Raw genomic sequence first — 17,668 nt, 5'->3', positions numbered from 1 at the left:
GTTCTCTGATGAAAGTAAATTTTGCATTTCCTTTGGAAATCAAGGTCCCAGAGTCTGGAGGAAGAGAGGAGAGGCACAGAATCCACGTTGCTTGAAGTCCAGTGTAAAGTTTCCACAGTCAGTGATGGTTTGGGGTGCCATGTCATCTGCTGGTGTTGGTCCACTGTGTTTTCTGAGGTCCAAGGTCAACGCAGCCGTCTACCAGGAAGTTTTAGAGCACTTCATGCTTCCTGCTGCTGACCAACTTTATGGAGATGCAGATTTCATTTTCCAACAGGACTTGGCACCTGTTCTCAGTGCCAAAGCTACCAGTACCTGGTTTAAGGACCATGGTATCCCTGTTCTTAATTGGCCAGCAAACTCGCCTGACCTTAACCCTATAGAAAATCTATGGGGTATTGTGAAGAGGAAGATGCGATACGCCAGACCCAACAATGCAGAAGAGCTGAAGGCCACTATCAGAGCAACCTGGGCTCTCATAACACTTCAGCAGTGCCACAGACTGATGGACTCCATGCCAGGCCGCATTCCTGCAGTAATTCAGGCAAAAGGAGCCCCAACTAAGTATTGAGTGCTGTACATGCTCATACTTTTCATGTTCATACTTTTGTGATTTTCATTAGTTGTCAGTTTTAATCATCACAATTAAATGAAATAAACATTTGAAATATATCAGTCTGTGTGTAATGAATGATAATATCCAAGTTTCACTTTTTGAATGGAATTACTGAAAATTAACTTTTTGCTGATATTCTAATTATATGACCAGCACCTGTAATGCGTCACCTGACTTCCTCCTTTGCTACACCATACAGCCACTAGAGGTCGTAATATGGGTCACAATAAGCTGCTGCTCAACCATCTTATATGGTTGTTTGTCTGGTGAGGACAGGCTGGTTGAGGGAACATCAGTCTTTAGAAAATGATGTAGCATGATGAGGTTTCCTGTCCTTATTTGAAGATAAATTAATCTACTACCAAACAGGAAAGTGACATCAGCGTGAATTCATTATCTTGGGAACAGAACATATGACAAAACACTCCAATAATCCACTTTTCCATCCACAGCGCTTTCAACCACATCTTACAGTCTTCATCATCAAAGGGAACTGGCACACATGTAATCTCTGACCAAGACATGTTTGAAAGATTGTTTTTCAAATCCTCATGGCAGCTGCAGTTGTTCGAACATTTCCATCTTAAATTATGTTATCTAAATTCCCTTAGTGTCAAACTCCTTTTGGACTTAAATCTGAATGAACAGGCTTGTTCAGCAGACAGAGTGTGTTTAGACAAAAGAGTAGAAGTTTCTATCCACGTTCGTCATCCTTTGTTCTACCATGAAAACAAACTGGTCTCCACTGGAATCTATTATAACCAACACATTTAAGCTGAAGTCAGCTGCTTTTCTCTGTAAAACTACAAACGTTTTACAGCCATCTGTCAATTTTACAGATGGATATTTTATTGGTACATGCAGAGATACATTTTGGACCCAGTATGACCCCTAAGCTGACACAAATTAGACCACAAGATTTTGTACCAGGGCCTGCATCTGATTCCATTTTTTGCTTTAAATGTATTACAGAAAGTATAAGAAACCTATGACCAAAACAGACGTACATTCTGCCATTATGTTACTCCCTGGAACCTAACCATGGACCCCTGGGCGCCTCCGGACCCCACTTTGAGAACCACTTTAAAAAGGCACACATAAGGGATGACTTTATTCATGGTTAATAAATAATTTACCTTCAGATCACATGCCTGAGCAGGACCAAAATCCACAACTTGCTAAGCATTAATTCAGGGATTACTACATTTACAGCATTCCTACCAAACTGAAAGGCTAAACACCAGGCAAAGGCATCTTTTAAATCCATCAACCCAACATTTGTCAGAAAAATTCTTTATTAACCACAATAAAGCCATTAGCTGCAACTTGGATGCCTTATTACAACATGGTACCATATGGGGTTATAAATAAGGGTTTTTGTCTCAAACATGTTTTCTCAGCCAGACTCAGTATTCAGAAGCTGTTTTCAATGTGCATGTTGCAATAGTGAACACGCCCTTTAAAAGTGTTATTACCCCATAAAGGCAGCTTGGCCTGCAGCCTGTGAACTCACCAGTGACAATGGCAGTTTTCCCATGTAACTTTGCAGTAGATTTACATCGGGGCAACTTGAAAAAAGTCATATGAAGAAGAAAATAACCTCCAACTAACACAACTCCGAACAGCAGCAGCTCCAGCATCATCCTGATTAATAAAAAGTGCAGCTGTTTACATGTGAACAGCTGCAGTGTGTGTGTGTGTGTGTGTGTGGACTCATTTTCCTGCCTTTATGTAACAGCTTATCTGCTGTAGCAGCAGCTCTACACCCTTTCTCCCCTGACAGCCAATCGCTCTCTCCTCTGACTGTTAATCCAGTTCATAATAAACAACAGTTTCTCACTTCCTTCAGCTTCTTGCACCAAAGCTGTGCTGGAGAGATCAGATTACAGCGGACAGGCTGGTATTTTATTAATAGGAAAAACAGGAAGGTGATTTTAACTTTATATGAAAAGGCTAGTTTTGTCACTTTAAGGTGAAAAGCACCAAGTAAAACTAGATGCCTTCATGCAGAGTGATTTCTTGCAGCCGCTACATGTTGACACGATCTATAATTAAATTAAGCAGATTAATCTTGAATTGCATCACACCTACAGTTACAGAAAGACATGTCAAAAGGTTAAATGTTTGAAGGAAAGCTGCAGCGCCGCCTTGTGGCCTTAGACAGCATTACGGTGGAATTACAGTACATGTAAAGTATTTTTAAGGTCAAGCAGGCCTTTAAATTGTATATATGCTCTTTTTTGCTGTCTTTCCTGTTTTAATGTTTGTCTAAATGTTGTAAATGTGCTTTTGCTTTTATTGTCATGTGTACACAGGATGTTCTATATAAGTATTATTGTAGACCAGAACCACTGAAAATCCTCTTCTTGTTGTTGCAAACCTTCCTGCAGACATGTAAAACTCAACAGAGGCATGTTTTAGACTAAAGAAACTGAAACCAAAGACCAAACCTCTAATCAACGATACTGAAAAGTTAAAATCGGGTCTGAAATTCCTGGAATAAGAAAATCCATTCTAGTAATAAAGTGGAATTTCTGTAGTTTGTTCAGATAAAGAAGCAAAAGTTGCCAAACATTCCCACGTTCCACCCTCATAATGACATTTTACTGCTTTTTCCCCCCTTTTGTGATAAAGAACAGAATCTTTCAGGGTAAAACTGTATGTGGGACTAAACAAGCAAATTGAAGACATCAAAAACTGTGACTTTGTGCATTTTAACAACCAAATGTTTAATAGATTTGTGAAAGTAAATAGATAGTAAAAACAATCATCAGTTGCAGCCCTACTTTCAACCACTGCTTTTCCTCAGCTGATGGGGTTTGCTCAGAAGGAGTAAACATTTGATTGGATGTTGAGATACAGTTGAAGGTTTAACAAACAACTTTTTTTGCAACCTTGTTTATAATGAAAATAATACTTAAAGGCTTTCTGGTGATGTAACCTTATCCTGACAATTAAAAAAAGGAAATCTAAACTGGAAATAAAGCAATGAGATCTTGGTTGAAAGTTATAGAAACAAGTTAATTGGGTTTTTGTTGGAAGGAAGGATGTGTGTCTTTTTAAACTTTTTTTTTGGTTTTATTCAAAACATACTGAGAGGTGCAACAGATTGTGACCACGTGTTAGAAACAGTTTTCTGTAGAAACTGAAGTATCAGAGATTCTGTAGAAATCGAAGTAGCGGAGCTGGATAACAACTGGCACACTTTTATGTGAACCGGTGGAAACTTCCCAGGCAGATTCATCTTTGGTCAGAGTTTAATGTCCTCCACCTCTCTGCTTTCATTAATTTTTCCAGAAGTTCGGGTTCTGTGCCATCCGCCTCTGGAAGTTTTCATACCACTTGAGGACGCAGCTGGATGGGATGTAGGTCTCCGTGGGGTTCGGCGTCATCTGCGCCTGCGACATGGCGAAGGACGAGGCGAAGTTGTACAGACTGTCCAGCATCTTCTGAGTGAACTGCAGGAAGGAGTCCACGGTGGACACGGCGGCGCTGGACACCGGGATCTGCTGGACCAGCTGCTCCAGAGCCTCCACCGACACCCCGACCTGCGCCACGGAGGGGGACGTGTTGGAGGCCATCATGCCGAACGGGTGCGCACCTCCCTCGCCGGCCTTCAGCCCGGAGATCTTAAAGATGGCACTTGGCTTGTCGTTGGTGATGAATCCGAGCAGCTGCCACACCGGGACCCCGCTCGCCGGGTCAGGGAAGGAGAAGTACACGGCGCCGCCCATGCCGTCGGGGAAAGGCACCGTGCCCAGCATGAACACCACCACATGGTTCACGTTCTCAAAGTCCGGCAGGTTGAACACGAACTTGTCCGAGGCGACCTGCACCGCGTCCGTCTGCACCAACCTACCGGCGACCAAACAACCGAACATCCCTGCCGACTGCTAGCCGTTAGCCTCGGTGTTAGCCAGCACGCTGTAATGTAAACACGATTAGCTTCAGCTTAGCCTGCAGGCTAGTTTTAGTGTAGGAGCCCGAATCACTGATGAACTCAGCGGAACTTGTTTATCCGGTAGAAGGCTGAGAAATGATATCCCGCCGCAGCAGCTGAGATAGTTCATGAAATCAGCTGTTAGGGGCTGGTAGAAACTTCTAGTACTGTCTCGCATGGTAATACTGCCCGCTCTGAATCTGCTGCTCGGCTATCGACACATCGTCCTGGGTAGTAGTAACTCTGGGATGTTGTGTCCCATATGTTTCTCTCTCTGCTGTGGACATTTTCGGCCTTTTATATAACTACAGCAATAAACATATATAAACTACAGCAAAGGAGTTTTATCAGGGAGACATGCCGGAGGGCAAAAGAGTTGTGGTGGAGTTTTGTTGTTGGCAGTGTAGACGCTCGATGATTCGTTAATTGACAGCCAAGAAGAAAGCGGGAGTAAATGTGTTAACCGGAAGTGAGAGTTCTTTGCACTTATAAAAATTAAAACAAAAAATGTTTTGATAAAAAATGTTCTTTCTTTAAATATTAACATAACTTTTAAATTTATGTTTACAGTAAATTAAGTCCCTCAAAACACATTTACAGCAGGAATGAAACGTTTTTCACAACATTTTATTACTTATATGCCAATTTGTTTCTTACAATTCTTGCACACGTACAAGGTTGAGTTTTGAAAAATTCCAAACAAACCCCGTGTGTTTTACTTTGAAAACGGTGACCGGATGTGTTCTTTTGTGATTTCCGCCGTCTTGACGCCGCCTCTGTCAGCGGGTCGCTTCAGTCTCTGGCGGCTCAGCTGTTTGTTCGGTGACATTTAGAGCATCAAAATAAACTGAAATAAACTTTCTGCTCGTGTGTTTTCTGGGCTGACACTTTTCTGTACGGATTAACGACTTTTCATCGACACTAACAGGTAAACATCCCCGTTTTTATCTCCGTTTGTCCCTCAACTTTTGCTTGTTAGCTTTCCCGGTTAGCCACCCGATGCTAGCAGCTAGCGATGCTGTTTGGTTTTTAAAGCATGAATGAAGAAGCTTTTCCAAGTTTATTTTATAGTTAATTGCTTTTTGTGGGCTGACAGAGACAGGTTGTTTATTTATACCAGCTGCTGCCACATTTTAGTACATGTTGTCCTCATTAGTGATGCATTTGTATACTCTTTGTGTCTCAACAGGAGAATGTTTAACTTGCATGTTACTCTGGTTAATAAAAAATTTATGTGGCATGAAGCAGTCAGATTCAGGCTGGAGCCTCTGAGGGTTTTGGGGGTAGATGCTGCAGCTCTGCAGTAAGTTACACAGAAAATGCATGAGATAGGAACAAAAAATACAGGAGTTGAATGTGACAGAAAGAGAAAATACAGGGGTTTAATGTGACAGAAAGTGAAAATACAGGGGTTTAATGTGACAGACAGTGAAAATACAGGAGTTTAATGTAACAGAAAGTGAAAATACAGGAGTTTAATGTGACAGACAGTGAAAATACAGTTAAATGTGACAGAAGTCTTGACATTTGGTTTGATGCTGTACCTACATGTTAGTTTTTTAACCTGATAATAAATCAATACATAGTAAAATGTGCCCAAAAGCCAATCTGATTTTGTAGTATGATTACAGTGAGAGTTTTTTGTTGCAATGTCAACTTGAATTAAATACTGAAATCCATTTTTTTTATGGAGCGTACCATCAAATGGAAATATGTCTTGAGCAGCATTTTGAGAGTTAAAGATTAGGTTTGACCAGTGGGTGGTTTAACTTCTGACCTTACTGCATGGATGTACAGATGTACTCCAAGGTGTTTGAGGACACTGTGACATCACTGATGGGCGTGGTTACAGGTGCTACAAGGTGTGCTGGTTTGAGCCATGTGCGTGTTGTTTCTTCTCCCATTAAAAGGCACCCTCTGCTTATGCCGACTTGAATTGAGAGCATCAAGTAACCGAAATATAATCATATGAAACCAGCAATAAACACCAGTAAACACTTATTTCACCCATGAGCTGATGGTTAGTGCTGTCAGCTTTGTTTTTGTTTTTTTATCAACAGTATTTAAGATCTGCAACTAACGTTTATTAACACTTTGACCTTGAAGAAAACAAAAACCACTTCCTGCTTGTGGAAAAATGCAGTTTCAATATATTTAGAGTTATCGTGTAGATGAATACTAGCTTTCATTGTCTCCTAAGTAGGGTTGGGTATCGTTTCAATTTCATCGATTACGATTCTACTTATAGAATCCGGTTCTTATCAAATTGCTGTTGTGATTTCTTCACCACAGATCTTGTCAGCGCTCGGTCACCTTCTTCCTCTTCCTCCTCGCTCATCTTCCCCTTCATGCCTTCAGTGAAAGTCTCTGTACTAGAGGGGCGTCTCTGGGGACTCGTCAGTATATATTGAATCATTTGTAGACATCATTAGTTTCCCTTCAGTATAAAAGGTGAGTGTCAGCTCACCTGTGTTTTGTACCTGAGCGTGAGACGTTGCTACTGTTAGCATTAGCTGGATCTGAGGCGTCATTGTAGCTGGGAGAGCGCGACACATTGAACATGGGGCATTCCTTCAGATTAACGCCGTGTTGAAGTAAACGCTTCGTCATGTTGGAGCTGCTTCCTCCCTGATAACATTTTTATAGACAAGACTGTGGGGAAGACTTCACTTCGGGAACCTGTGATGAACTTTTTCTTCTCTAGTAGTAAGCAGGCTAATGTCTATTATTTTATAATGAACAGGTTCTTATCACACATTTTAATTTAGCCAAAACACACTCGAGTGCGATGTTTAGAGTGGTGAGGATGTTTTCTCCTTCATTAAATCTTAATGCTCTGTGCAGTAGAGTCTGTTTTAAGCAGTTTTTCTGTGAGACAGGAGGTTATTTTTAGTCTCGCTGCGTCTTTGTGAACATTGTGTGTTTGAGCGGTGTGTTAATGGAAGAGACAGAGCTGTGCTGTTGAATAATTTACGAGCTGCTCTCTCTCAGATATTCTTGCAGCGTCCGGTAGCTGAGCTGCCAGCATCTCTTCTTTCCCATCCTGTTTCGGTCCGATCTGCTCTGTTAGCTCTCAATGGCACACAAAGACCGAACAGTTTAAAATGCTGGAAGTCTTCCTCAGCAGCCAGCTCTCACAGGGAGTTTTGTTCATGGTTTGTCTTCTAGGTTGGGATTTTCCCACAGCACAACACATGCAGTCCTGCTCAGCATGTAAAACAGTTGTCTGATGTCCTCTGAAGGGGTTTGTCTTTACTTAATCTAAACTTAATCTCAGCGTGAGCTTGGAGACCCAGCAAGCAGCAACCTCTGGGGTCTGAAAACTGAAGCCAAGGCGGAAATGCCTTGAAACTGCATTCTTTCTTTTGGCCAGCAGGGGGCGACTCCACTGGTTGTTGGATTGTATAGAAGTCTATGAGAAATTGACCCTACTTCTAACTTCATTTGTTACTTCAGTAAACACTTTCATCATGGGTTTATGGTCTCAGTTGCTAGTTTCAAGTCTTCTTCAACACAGCATGATGTTTATTTAGTAAATTTTGGTCCTACTTAGAGGAAAATAGATCGTAAAGCAGGGTATGCTTTAGGGTGGGGCTACCTTACCATGGTGACCTGTCAGGCGTATCCCTCCCCAGCTCCATCCTCTCATCCACATATGACCACTTCTGGCCAAAATGCCAAACTCGAGGCTTCAAATTGGTATTCCACAAACTAACAGGTGACGTCACGGTGGCCACGCCCACTTCTTTTACACCGTCTGTGAAACTACAGGTGTCTAACTTCCAGTCTGCATTTCAAAGTGGAGATATAGCTGTTTACCTGCCAGGGAGGCCCTAAAGACAAGACTGTGTTGAGAGATTGCATTATGGGAAATGTAAGATCCGCTGGTTTTGGAGCGTGACCCATGTCCATGATAGTGACTAGAGATGGAAATTACAAGCAGTTTTTTTAATAGATTATTTGCCGCTTTTCACAATCACTAGTCAAAAGATGAAGCAACAAAGTTCACTTTTTTCCACAGTAACAGACAATTTCTGAACTACTGGGTCGGGCCAAAATAAAGTTAACTGGGTATTTGAGCAATAAATTAAATAAATGTACTTAAATTATTATAACACAAAAATATCTTCCTTTCAAATTTCACTTTTGTTGCTGTTCAGCAAAGTTATATTAAATATGGCAAAATGTTGCTGCGCCACGCCCACGTTTAAGCTTTGTTGAAGTGGATCAGATGAGACTGGATGGATCAGCACTTAAAACAAAGAACCTAATTTGTCTTGTGTCAGCAGAAAGGGCTGCAGGCTTCAACTGTTAATAGTGGTTAGTATACATAGACGTAGTCTACATAGAAGAGTTATAAACATAAAATAGGTCACACCAATCTCTCCACAGCAGACTCCAGTCGTATTGATTTTATTCAGGATAAGAATCGCCTTTCATAATCGAGTCTAACTGCAGAAAACAGATACTCCTGTCTGACTCACTCTTACATACAATTACTGTCACAGCTACTTTACCAGCTCAGGGAGTCTTTCTACGTTTCACTTCAACCTGAAGAACATTGCTTTAAAAGGTCACAACTTTTGTTTTGATGTTGTTGATGTGATTGAGAAGCTGTTAGCAGGTTCTTTTAGCATCAGCCTCTGGACTAACTCTCCGGACAGCTCGGTGGGATTTTCAAAGTGTTATTTTATGTTGCAGGAGTCTGACATACCAGGCAGGGAGAGTCTAACAAAGATGCTGCTGAGTTGCATTGTGGGAGATGTAGGATCACGTGTTTTTGGAGTTTGATCCAACCACTGTTTTCTTTATGTTTCTCTTGTGAGATCCCAAACTTTATGGAAGTGAAATACTGACCTTGTTTTCTCTCTATTTATTCCTCCTTCCGTTCTCTCCATTTGTGTCTTACAGGATTTAGGAGGATGGCGAAGCAGGACAGAAGGTTTCACCCTCAGTGAGAGCAGAAAAAGAAGAAGAAGGAGAGGAGGAGGAAGGCTGCTGGAGGTTCATCATGGAGCGAGCTCACAGCCTCCTGCTAAACGAGGAGGCGTACAGTCAGCTGGGTGAACATCAGCGGGCCGAGTTCATCTTTGAATGGCTGAACCACCTGAAGAAGCTCCTCCCTGCCACTGACAGGGTGAGAGTGGCGCAACCTTCACATTTGAAAAGGTCACATGATTCTGGAAAATAAACTTAAATGTGTCCTGTAAGGTATAAACATTAAAAATCTCTGTCTTCATTTCAGGCCGACATCAAACAGAACCAGCAGCGTCTGATCGAGCAGCTGTCGGGTCTTCTGATTGGCTCCCCCGGCCCGCCTACCCGCTGGTTGCTGGCCCACTGCTTGGCCCTGCTCTACCGCCTGGGAGACCCGGTTTCTTCCAGCTTGTTGGTGGACAGGTGCAATGACATCATCCGCAGCAAAGACGACTCTCCGTCAGGCCTCCCGACACGACTGTAAGTGTTGCTGTGTTCAAAATTGGGGGAAAGTTCAAATATTAAAATACTTTTCGGCTTATTTAAGACTTTACAGCACAGGTAACTGTAGGAATAAAGGTTTAGGAATTAGTATATTTCTAAAACCAATAAAAGGAAGAAGCTTAATTTTAGTTCACACTTTTCTTCAGCACAAAACATAAGAAAAAGTGCCCGATAGATTTCCATGAAATGATATGTTGAAATGTATGATGTGTGTGTGTTTCAGGGCAGCCGTTGCGTGTCTTGGTGCTTTGTTTGAGCAGCTTGGCCGGATTCTCGTCGGCTCCTTCAAAGACACACTGACCAACCTGCTGAAGGCCATGAAGAGCGCAGAGGTTTGTGTTTTTATTCAGAAATACGAACTCGTTTCTCAGTTATTATCATGAGAAAGGAGCGCCTGCACAGACTCCAAAACACACGTTTATTTAAACACACATTGTGCTTCCAGCCCCGCAGAGAGCTTTTTCAAGCTAGTTTTACTTTAATTTCAGGATTTTATTTTATTTTCATTTCAACTTTCTCATAATTCAGTTTCTGTTTTTTTTAAAAAGCTAAATGATTTTAAAGTAGTTCAAGAAATTGTAAAGATAATGAAATAATAAAAATTTGTATTTATTTTTGGGTCAGTTAGTCCCTTATATTGTATGAATTCAGGTATTCTGGGTACAGTAAAAATGTCCCTCAACTACAGATACAACTAGTCCTTTATTTCTTATTCCCCTTGTTTTGTAACTATATTTGATCATATTTTAGGCATAGGGTTATTTTTTTGTTCCTGCAGTCATATCCACTGCAATAAAAATAAACGCTAAATGCACTGATGTGAAAATCCTTTCAGTGGCTTGAAAGACATCACCCCTCACTTTCCTGCTAGGCTGTTAATGTGGAAAATCTGCAGGAAGAGTTGAGTAAAAGAGTTAATCAGTGAGTGAGAACTGTGTTTTGAGTACGACACAACTGCTGTTGTACTGATGGCATTACGCCATACTGGATTTACCATGCGAGACATTATAGTGAAGGGAACTCGCCATGCAGGGTTTTTACCCGGCCTTTATATGTTCGGTTTAGTGCCAACTTTTATTAGCAATTTACAGCAATCTGACCAGAGAAATAACTTTTTAAATTTAAATGTTTACTTGCACCGACACTCAGAATCTCAGTGAGGCATCAGAACATCCTGAACATCTATTGTGCGATAAGGTCACCGTCCTCTTCCTCTCTCAGTCTCAGGGTCGGTATGAGATCATGTTGAGTTTGGAGAAGATCCTGCGAGGTTTGGGTGTGAGCGCCGTGCCGTGTCACCGTGACATCTATAAGGCGGCGAGGACCTGTCTGACGGACCGTTCCATGGCGGTACGCTGTGCCGCTGCCAAGGTAAGGATGACCAGCGTGTACAGTCCTCTAAAAGTCAGCTGATAATCACATCACTGCTGATCACTCTCCAAACCATCCATCAAGTTTAGTTTGATTTCAGCCATTTGTTGCAGACCTGACAACTGCTACAGAAAGACAATCCATCAGTTAATGTTCAGACAAGCATCTTTTTATGTCTCTGTATCAAACTGCCGGGGTGTATAGAAGCTGACATCCTCCCTGTCTGTGTCGTCCTGTCAGTGTTTGCTGGAGCTGCAGAGGGAGGCGGTGTTCCTGTGGACCAGCGAGTTGGAGAACGTGGCCACCCTGTGCTTCAGAGCCTTTGAAGGATCCAACTACAGCGTCAGAGTGTCTGTCGCCAATCTGCTGGGAACTCTGCTGGCTGCTGCTGTGGAGCCCAGACAGCCCACTGGTACGATCAGAGAGTTCGGATGTTGATGGACGAGGGTCAAAACTACTGAGAACAGTGCTAGCAAGAGTTTCTTTTGCACATCTGTCTGATTTATGAGTACTATGTTCTTTAATCGAGCAGTCAGATATTGTCCTTTTGTTCTCTGTATTTTCTTTAATCACATGAGAATACAGTTTCTCTGTAGATTGATAGGTCCAGTATGTCTTTAGCTAGGACCCTATGATTTCCGTAATGTGGAAAAAACTTACGGAATTGTGGAATTTGGTAATAAAAATGGAAAATAAGGTCTTTATGTACAAGTTAAAGTGCTGTTTAGACTCTGAAGGTCTGCGGAAACCTCCTCCCTGACATTCAGTGTGGGGACACTTCCGTGTTGCACAATTATAACTTTCCAAAACCAACAAATTTGTATCCTCCGTCCGTTATGGTCTCTGCACTTGTCACATTCCTATTTCCGCAGTCATACCTAAAAATACTTTGTTCTTAAAAGGAAGGAACTCCTAGAATACCATGGAGTTTCAGGCAGGGCAAATCAGAGATGAAAAGGTGTGTGGTGATGGATGAATGGAGGGATGATGAACTGCTCCTCTCTTTCTTATTTTTTTCCCCCAGCAGCCCCCAGACAGGGGGGGCGGGGTCGGAGCTCCCTGGAGGAGGTGATGGATTTGTTGTCCGGGGGGTTCCTGCGGGGCGGGGCAGGTTTCCTCCGAGCTAGCGGAGACATGCTGAAGGGGACAAGCTCTGTCGGCAAGGATGTCCGCATTGGAGTCACGCAGGTGGGTCGCCATGGCAAAAAGGGAATTTAGGGAGCTTGATTCATTGCAGCAGATTAAATGACTCCTCCTCTTCAGGCCTGCGTAGTCTTCATCTCCACCCTGGGCGGCTCCTGGTTAGAGGTGAACTTCCCGGCCTTCCTGACCCTACTGATGGAACTGGCATCCCACGGCAAGGCCACGCAGACGCCGGGCGACGCCGCGGTGACCCGCCGCTGCGTCTCCTTCATCCTGAGGAGCACCCTGGGGTCCCTGCTGGGAGAGAAGGCTCAAACCAATGCAGCCAAACAGCTCTGCCTCGCTGTGGCCGCGCAGAAACGAGCCATCGGTGAGCAGAGAGGGAGGAAAGACTGTACATGACTTTCCTCTATGTGAATGAATGTGTGACAAACTTATGATAGCAAGATGAGTAATTTAATAAAGTAGAAGTACTCGAACAGCACATACTGTATGCCCCCAAGGCTGCAGAGTAGAAGTAATTAATGTTAGTAGAGAGTGTTAGGCAATCTGGTTGACTAATGGTGACTGCAAGTCACTAATATTGGGGCTTTGTGCAAATAGGCCAAATGCCAAATACATTGTTTTAAGCATTGCACAGAGTGGATATGTGTTGTCTCTTGTCGTCCAGATGTAGTTGCAAGGGTTTTGGTAGTTTATGCGAAATATATCACACAGAAAAAACAGGATGGAATATAAAAAAACACATTTGGTGAAAATGAAGATTTGAAGATTTGGTGAAAATGTATCAAAACAAAAAAAAAACCTGTAGACTAATTGGTGTGATTTATTTTTGATACAGGGTGGGAAAAAATGCTCAGAACACAGTGTTAAACCAATCTACAAATACGCAGACAAAACCTATTATTATTATTATTATTATTATTATTGAGAAGAAAATGAAAATTTCTTCTCCAGGTTCAAAATCAAAATCATTAAGTGCTTTATAAATGACCGCATGATGGCGCTATCTACACCAAAACCTAATGAGTTCCTTCTTGGTCCACAGCCTGAGGTTCCACCAGATGTCAGTCAAATCTGTCAAAGTCAATAAAATAGCTTCACTTGACTTTGCTAATGTGGAAGTGTTTCCCTGGATGTCCTGCTTCAGCATGTGGTTAACAAAGTGTGAAAGAGAGTTTGTTTAGACTGAGAATTAAATATGCAGCTATGTTTGTTTATTCCTACTGAGCTGAAATGGCGAAGCTGAAAACCAGTGGCCTATAATTCTTTAACTGGTGAATATCATATATTTTGTGCTTAGATGCAGCTCTGACTGATGGGAACGTGGAGACCAGAGTTTCGTCTGCAGATGTCTCGGCCAGTCAGCATGTGTTGGTCTGCTGCCTGCTGGAACTGGGAGCACTCATACAGGGACTGGGATCAACCGCTGGGCCCCTCCTCACTGACAGCAGCACAGGTCTGTCACACACACTCACCTTCTTAAGTTCAAACCAAAGGGAGACCAATAACGGAGACAAATGAGACTAATGTTTGGGATCAGACTGGTGGAGACATGAGAGAAAAGAGGAGAGAGGAAGATCTTAGCTCTTTATCTGTTACACAGAGGATGGATGATGTCTCCAAAAACAGACTGTGGATCAGCAGGAGGTGATCATGTGTTTATCAGCAGAATAAAACTCCACACTCGGCAGATATTAAAACTCATTTGCTCTTTTTGACCTCCACAGTGAATTCAGAGACTATAGATTGTCTGTTGCCTCTCACATACAAGTACCTCGTGGTAAGCTGCAAATTAATTTCCCTTCTTGGGATCTATAAAGTTGTGCTTTATTTTGTATTCACTCATCCACATGTCTCCAGCACACTGTGTGAGATCTGGTTGAGATCGAGTGGTCACATGTTTCTGGCACTGAATCTGTATTTATGTCTTCTACAAACTTCTCCTCAGAAATCTGCTGCAAAGTGATTTTTACTTTCCAGAATTTAAATGCCGCAGGAAGTTGAATTGGTCTCGTGTGTTTGTCTGTGCAGCCCTCCTGGACACGGTGATCTCCGTCCTTCTCCACCCAGCCGCGTCTGCCTGTCTGGCCGCCGCCTGGTGCCTACGCTGCGTTGCCATGGCGATGCCGTCCCAGGGTTCCTTGCTGCTGGATCACTGCACTGAGCGGCTGGTGGCGCTCAAATCTTCCCCTGAAGCTGTGGCCGGGTACGGAGCCGCTGTCGCTGCCCTGGTGGCTGCAGTGCAGCACTGTACCCTGGGAATTCCACACACCAAAGGCATGGTGGGTTATCATATGTAACATTACATAACTTATTAATAAACCACATACCATGCCAATGTTGCATTAATTAATGCAACGAAAAGGCAAAGAGGAACCAAACATAACTATTCCGTGTGTGTTTGTGTGTAGGTGGTGCTGGGTCTGGCTGAAGACCTGCTGCGTTCAGCCTCTCAGAACAGTCGGATCTCTCTGCAGAGGACTCAGGCCGGCTGGCTGCTCGTCTCCTCTCTCATCACTCTCGGTACAACTCCTGAACGCTGTGAACATTTCTGTCACTTAACTGAAAGAAACCGCAATGCACAAGATCAGCTAACCGCTTAGCCACACTAGCGTCTTGGCTGCTAGCATCTAAGCTATAGGCTTAATGGTAACATTTGTATGATAACATGTTAGTAGCTGAGTCCAGTATCCATCGACTTAGCATTTAAGGACATTAAAACATTAAATGTTTTACTGTACTAGTGTGACTTCAGTTCCTGTAACTCTGTGTTTGACTGAGTAGCTTCACAATGCTTGTTTCATTTTTAATCTAAATTAGGATACAGTAGGTAAATAGTCATTTGGTTAATGGCTGTGTGTGTGTGCCCAGGCCCAGCTGTAGTGGAGCACCACCTGTCCCGTCTCCTCCTCCTGTGGCGGTGTGTGTTTCCTGCTTCACTCAGGGAGCAGGAGATGGAGTTGCGACGAGGGGACTTCTTCACATGGCAGGTTACACTGGAAGGACGTGCCGGGGCGCTCTGCGGTCAGTCCACACCTGTGTGTGTGTGTGTGTGTGTGTGTGTGTGTGTGTGTGTGTGTGTATACTTCCACCTGAGGGATACTTTGTCATACACACTTGTTCACTATGTTTCAGTTCAATTACATTCAAAATACTTTATTCGAAATACACAATTTATGCACATGAAAACAAACTAAAAATAATACAAATATAATAATGTAAGAAAGAGTTGAAATGCACAAGGACTATTGGCAGAGGACAGTCAGTATTGTGCATATTGTTTAAAAAAAAAATGTAATAGTGCAAGTGCACATATATACACGAGGTAAACTGACCATTTCTTGTACTGTGGCCTCTTCATAGCAGCGGCTTAAATTAGTTATAGAGGGCGTCGTGTGTGGGCTCATTGAGAATCTCTTGTGCTTTTTTGAGCTTCACCAGGGATCTTTGTGTTTTGCCAGTAATTTTAGACCAGACGTCAACACTTGCAGTAGTTTATTCTGATGAATGGATGTAAAACAGCAAATTAATGACAAACAAAATAACTGCATTCTTGTGTCTGAACAGCGATGAAGAACCTGTTGCTGCACTGCAGAGAGCTCGTCACTGATGACATCATCAGCCGCCTGCTCACGCCATTGTCCTGCGCTGTGGCCCTGCTCATCAAGTCAGTCCCTGATTGTTTCCCTTTAAATTATAAGTCTGGCGAGGCTATTTTCTCTTGTTGTCAACAAATCCCATGCACAGACTCAAACCAACACTGAATGTATCTACTAACAAGTATAAATTATGTTTGGAAAAAAAATAGTTTTTACTATATTACTAGAAAAATGTGATTGATTGATTTTAAAAAAGAGGTTATCATTTCAATATACTTTCAACATTTAGGATTTGTGTGAACTTTTTGAAATTGATCCAACTTTTGTGTACAAATCCAGCTGCTGAGGTGACAAACTGCTGTTTCCAAATTATTTTATCACCATTGTTATTTGTTTCGGCTATAAGAGCACATGAAGGCATCGCTGGTATAAAGATTGGTGAACAGGATCATTACATTTCTTTTATGCAGATGATGTTTGAGTTTTTTTAACAAATCTAAAGGATAGTGTTCTCCAGCTAATATATGTAATGTTTGGAGATATCACAGGATATAAAATACACACTTTTAAATCAGAATGAATGTTCTTGGAAAAAATGAAAGATTAAATCTTATTATAGATACACAAAAGGAGGTTTTACCTACTTGCAGGTTAAAATTACTGTTATGTTAATATGGGACTTTTTATTGGATTTGTTAACAATAAAAATACAGAATAACACCAGTCTTTTCCTTTACATAAGTCTTACAAATATTTATGTGCAGAAGAGTCTGCAGGGCATACTGAGGTAGAATTGTTGTTGTTATACTGTTTGTATCATACATAATATAGTTTGATATATATATATATATATATATATATATATATATATATAAATTGTTCTATAGATATAGTTTAACAAAATATATGAAATATATAGTAGTGTTATATATAAGTAGTATATATTACACACAATATATTTGTATATTGAATACACCACAAAATATACTTACTTGAAATACAATATTTTTGTCATCCAGAAGAAGTTTCAGAAAGTTTTTTTTTTAACTTGCATTAAAATCTTTGTCTTTGTGTAATATATGTTGTCTGTGTTTTGATTGTGCGTGTCCAGGTTGCCTGCCCTCATCAGGTCTTACAGCAGTTCGGTTCGCATCTGGTCGGTCATATACAGACAGAGAGTCTATGAGCTGCTCGCTTTGCTGCCTCCACACACCTACCAAGGTAACAACACACCTCCTTCTTTACTTCCTTCTTTCCTTGTTCCCCTATTCCTACCTCCTCCAGCTTCTTCTCTCCTTTTATTCTATCATGGTTACTTCATTCAGATTTCTGTCCAAATATCCACACAAATCCTTCATTGCTTTGAGTTCCTTCCTTTCCTTCTCTCTTTCTCTCTTTCTTCTTTCAAATATTTATTTTTGTTTCTTCTTGTCTTGTTTTTGTTTTCTTTACATCTTTTTCCTCTTTTTCCTTATCATGATACCTCATGATTAGGGATGCAACGATTACAGATTT

The 17,668-nt window shown here is 41.8% G+C and overlaps 2 protein-coding genes across 6 annotated transcripts in view; one reads left to right on the top strand and one right to left on the bottom strand.

Moving 5' to 3' along the window:
* Window positions 1-3,324: 3,324 nt before the first annotated feature.
* On the bottom strand, window positions 3,325-4,963 carry hikeshi (heat shock protein nuclear import factor hikeshi). Its single transcript, XM_046061802.1, has one exon. It carries the CDS (start codon window positions 4,495-4,497, stop codon window positions 3,901-3,903), a length of 597 nt encoding a protein of 198 aa, XP_045917758.1. The 5' UTR covers window positions 4,498-4,963; the 3' UTR covers window positions 3,325-3,900.
* heatr5a (HEAT repeat containing 5a) overlaps window positions 3,922-17,668 on the top strand; it is a 33,373-nt gene continuing 19,626 nt past the window's right edge. For 2 of the 5 annotated variants that reach the window (XM_046061799.1, XM_046061796.1), the window contains exons 1-14: window positions 3,922-5,484; window positions 9,468-9,693; window positions 9,802-10,013; window positions 10,261-10,369; window positions 11,259-11,408; window positions 11,649-11,820; window positions 12,436-12,596; window positions 12,672-12,921; window positions 13,855-14,010; window positions 14,586-14,836; window positions 14,966-15,077; window positions 15,426-15,578; window positions 16,122-16,221; window positions 17,265-17,374. In XM_046061799.1, the coding sequence (XP_045917755.1) occupies window positions 9,568-9,693; window positions 9,802-10,013; window positions 10,261-10,369; window positions 11,259-11,408; window positions 11,649-11,820; window positions 12,436-12,596; window positions 12,672-12,921; window positions 13,855-14,010; window positions 14,586-14,836; window positions 14,966-15,077; window positions 15,426-15,578; window positions 16,122-16,221; window positions 17,265-17,374 (2,062 nt within the window). In that variant the 5' untranslated portion in view covers window positions 3,922-5,484; window positions 9,468-9,567. Of the gene's footprint in view, window positions 5,485-9,467; window positions 9,694-9,801; window positions 10,014-10,260; window positions 10,370-11,258; window positions 11,409-11,648; window positions 11,821-12,432; window positions 12,597-12,671; window positions 12,922-13,854; window positions 14,011-14,157; window positions 14,202-14,281; window positions 14,335-14,585; window positions 14,837-14,965; window positions 15,078-15,425; window positions 15,579-16,121; window positions 16,222-17,264; window positions 17,375-17,668 lie in introns of those variants that run through there. The other 3 variants (XM_046061798.1, XM_046061795.1, XM_046061800.1) reach the window with 2 other exon arrangements.

Source organism: Micropterus dolomieu, linkage group LG11 (genome assembly GCF_021292245.1).
Source record: "Micropterus dolomieu isolate WLL.071019.BEF.003 ecotype Adirondacks linkage group LG11, ASM2129224v1, whole genome shotgun sequence".
In the NCBI taxonomy this organism is placed as follows: domain Eukaryota; kingdom Metazoa; phylum Chordata; class Actinopteri; order Centrarchiformes; family Centrarchidae; genus Micropterus; species Micropterus dolomieu.
This window is presented reverse-complemented; position numbering and strand designations above follow the sequence as displayed.

What these genes read in the sequence shown, in the direction of transcription:
- hikeshi (XM_046061802.1), bottom strand. Translation starts at nt 4,497, where the DNA reads ATGTTCGGTTGTTTGGTCGCCGGTAGGTTGGTGCAGACGGACGCGGTG.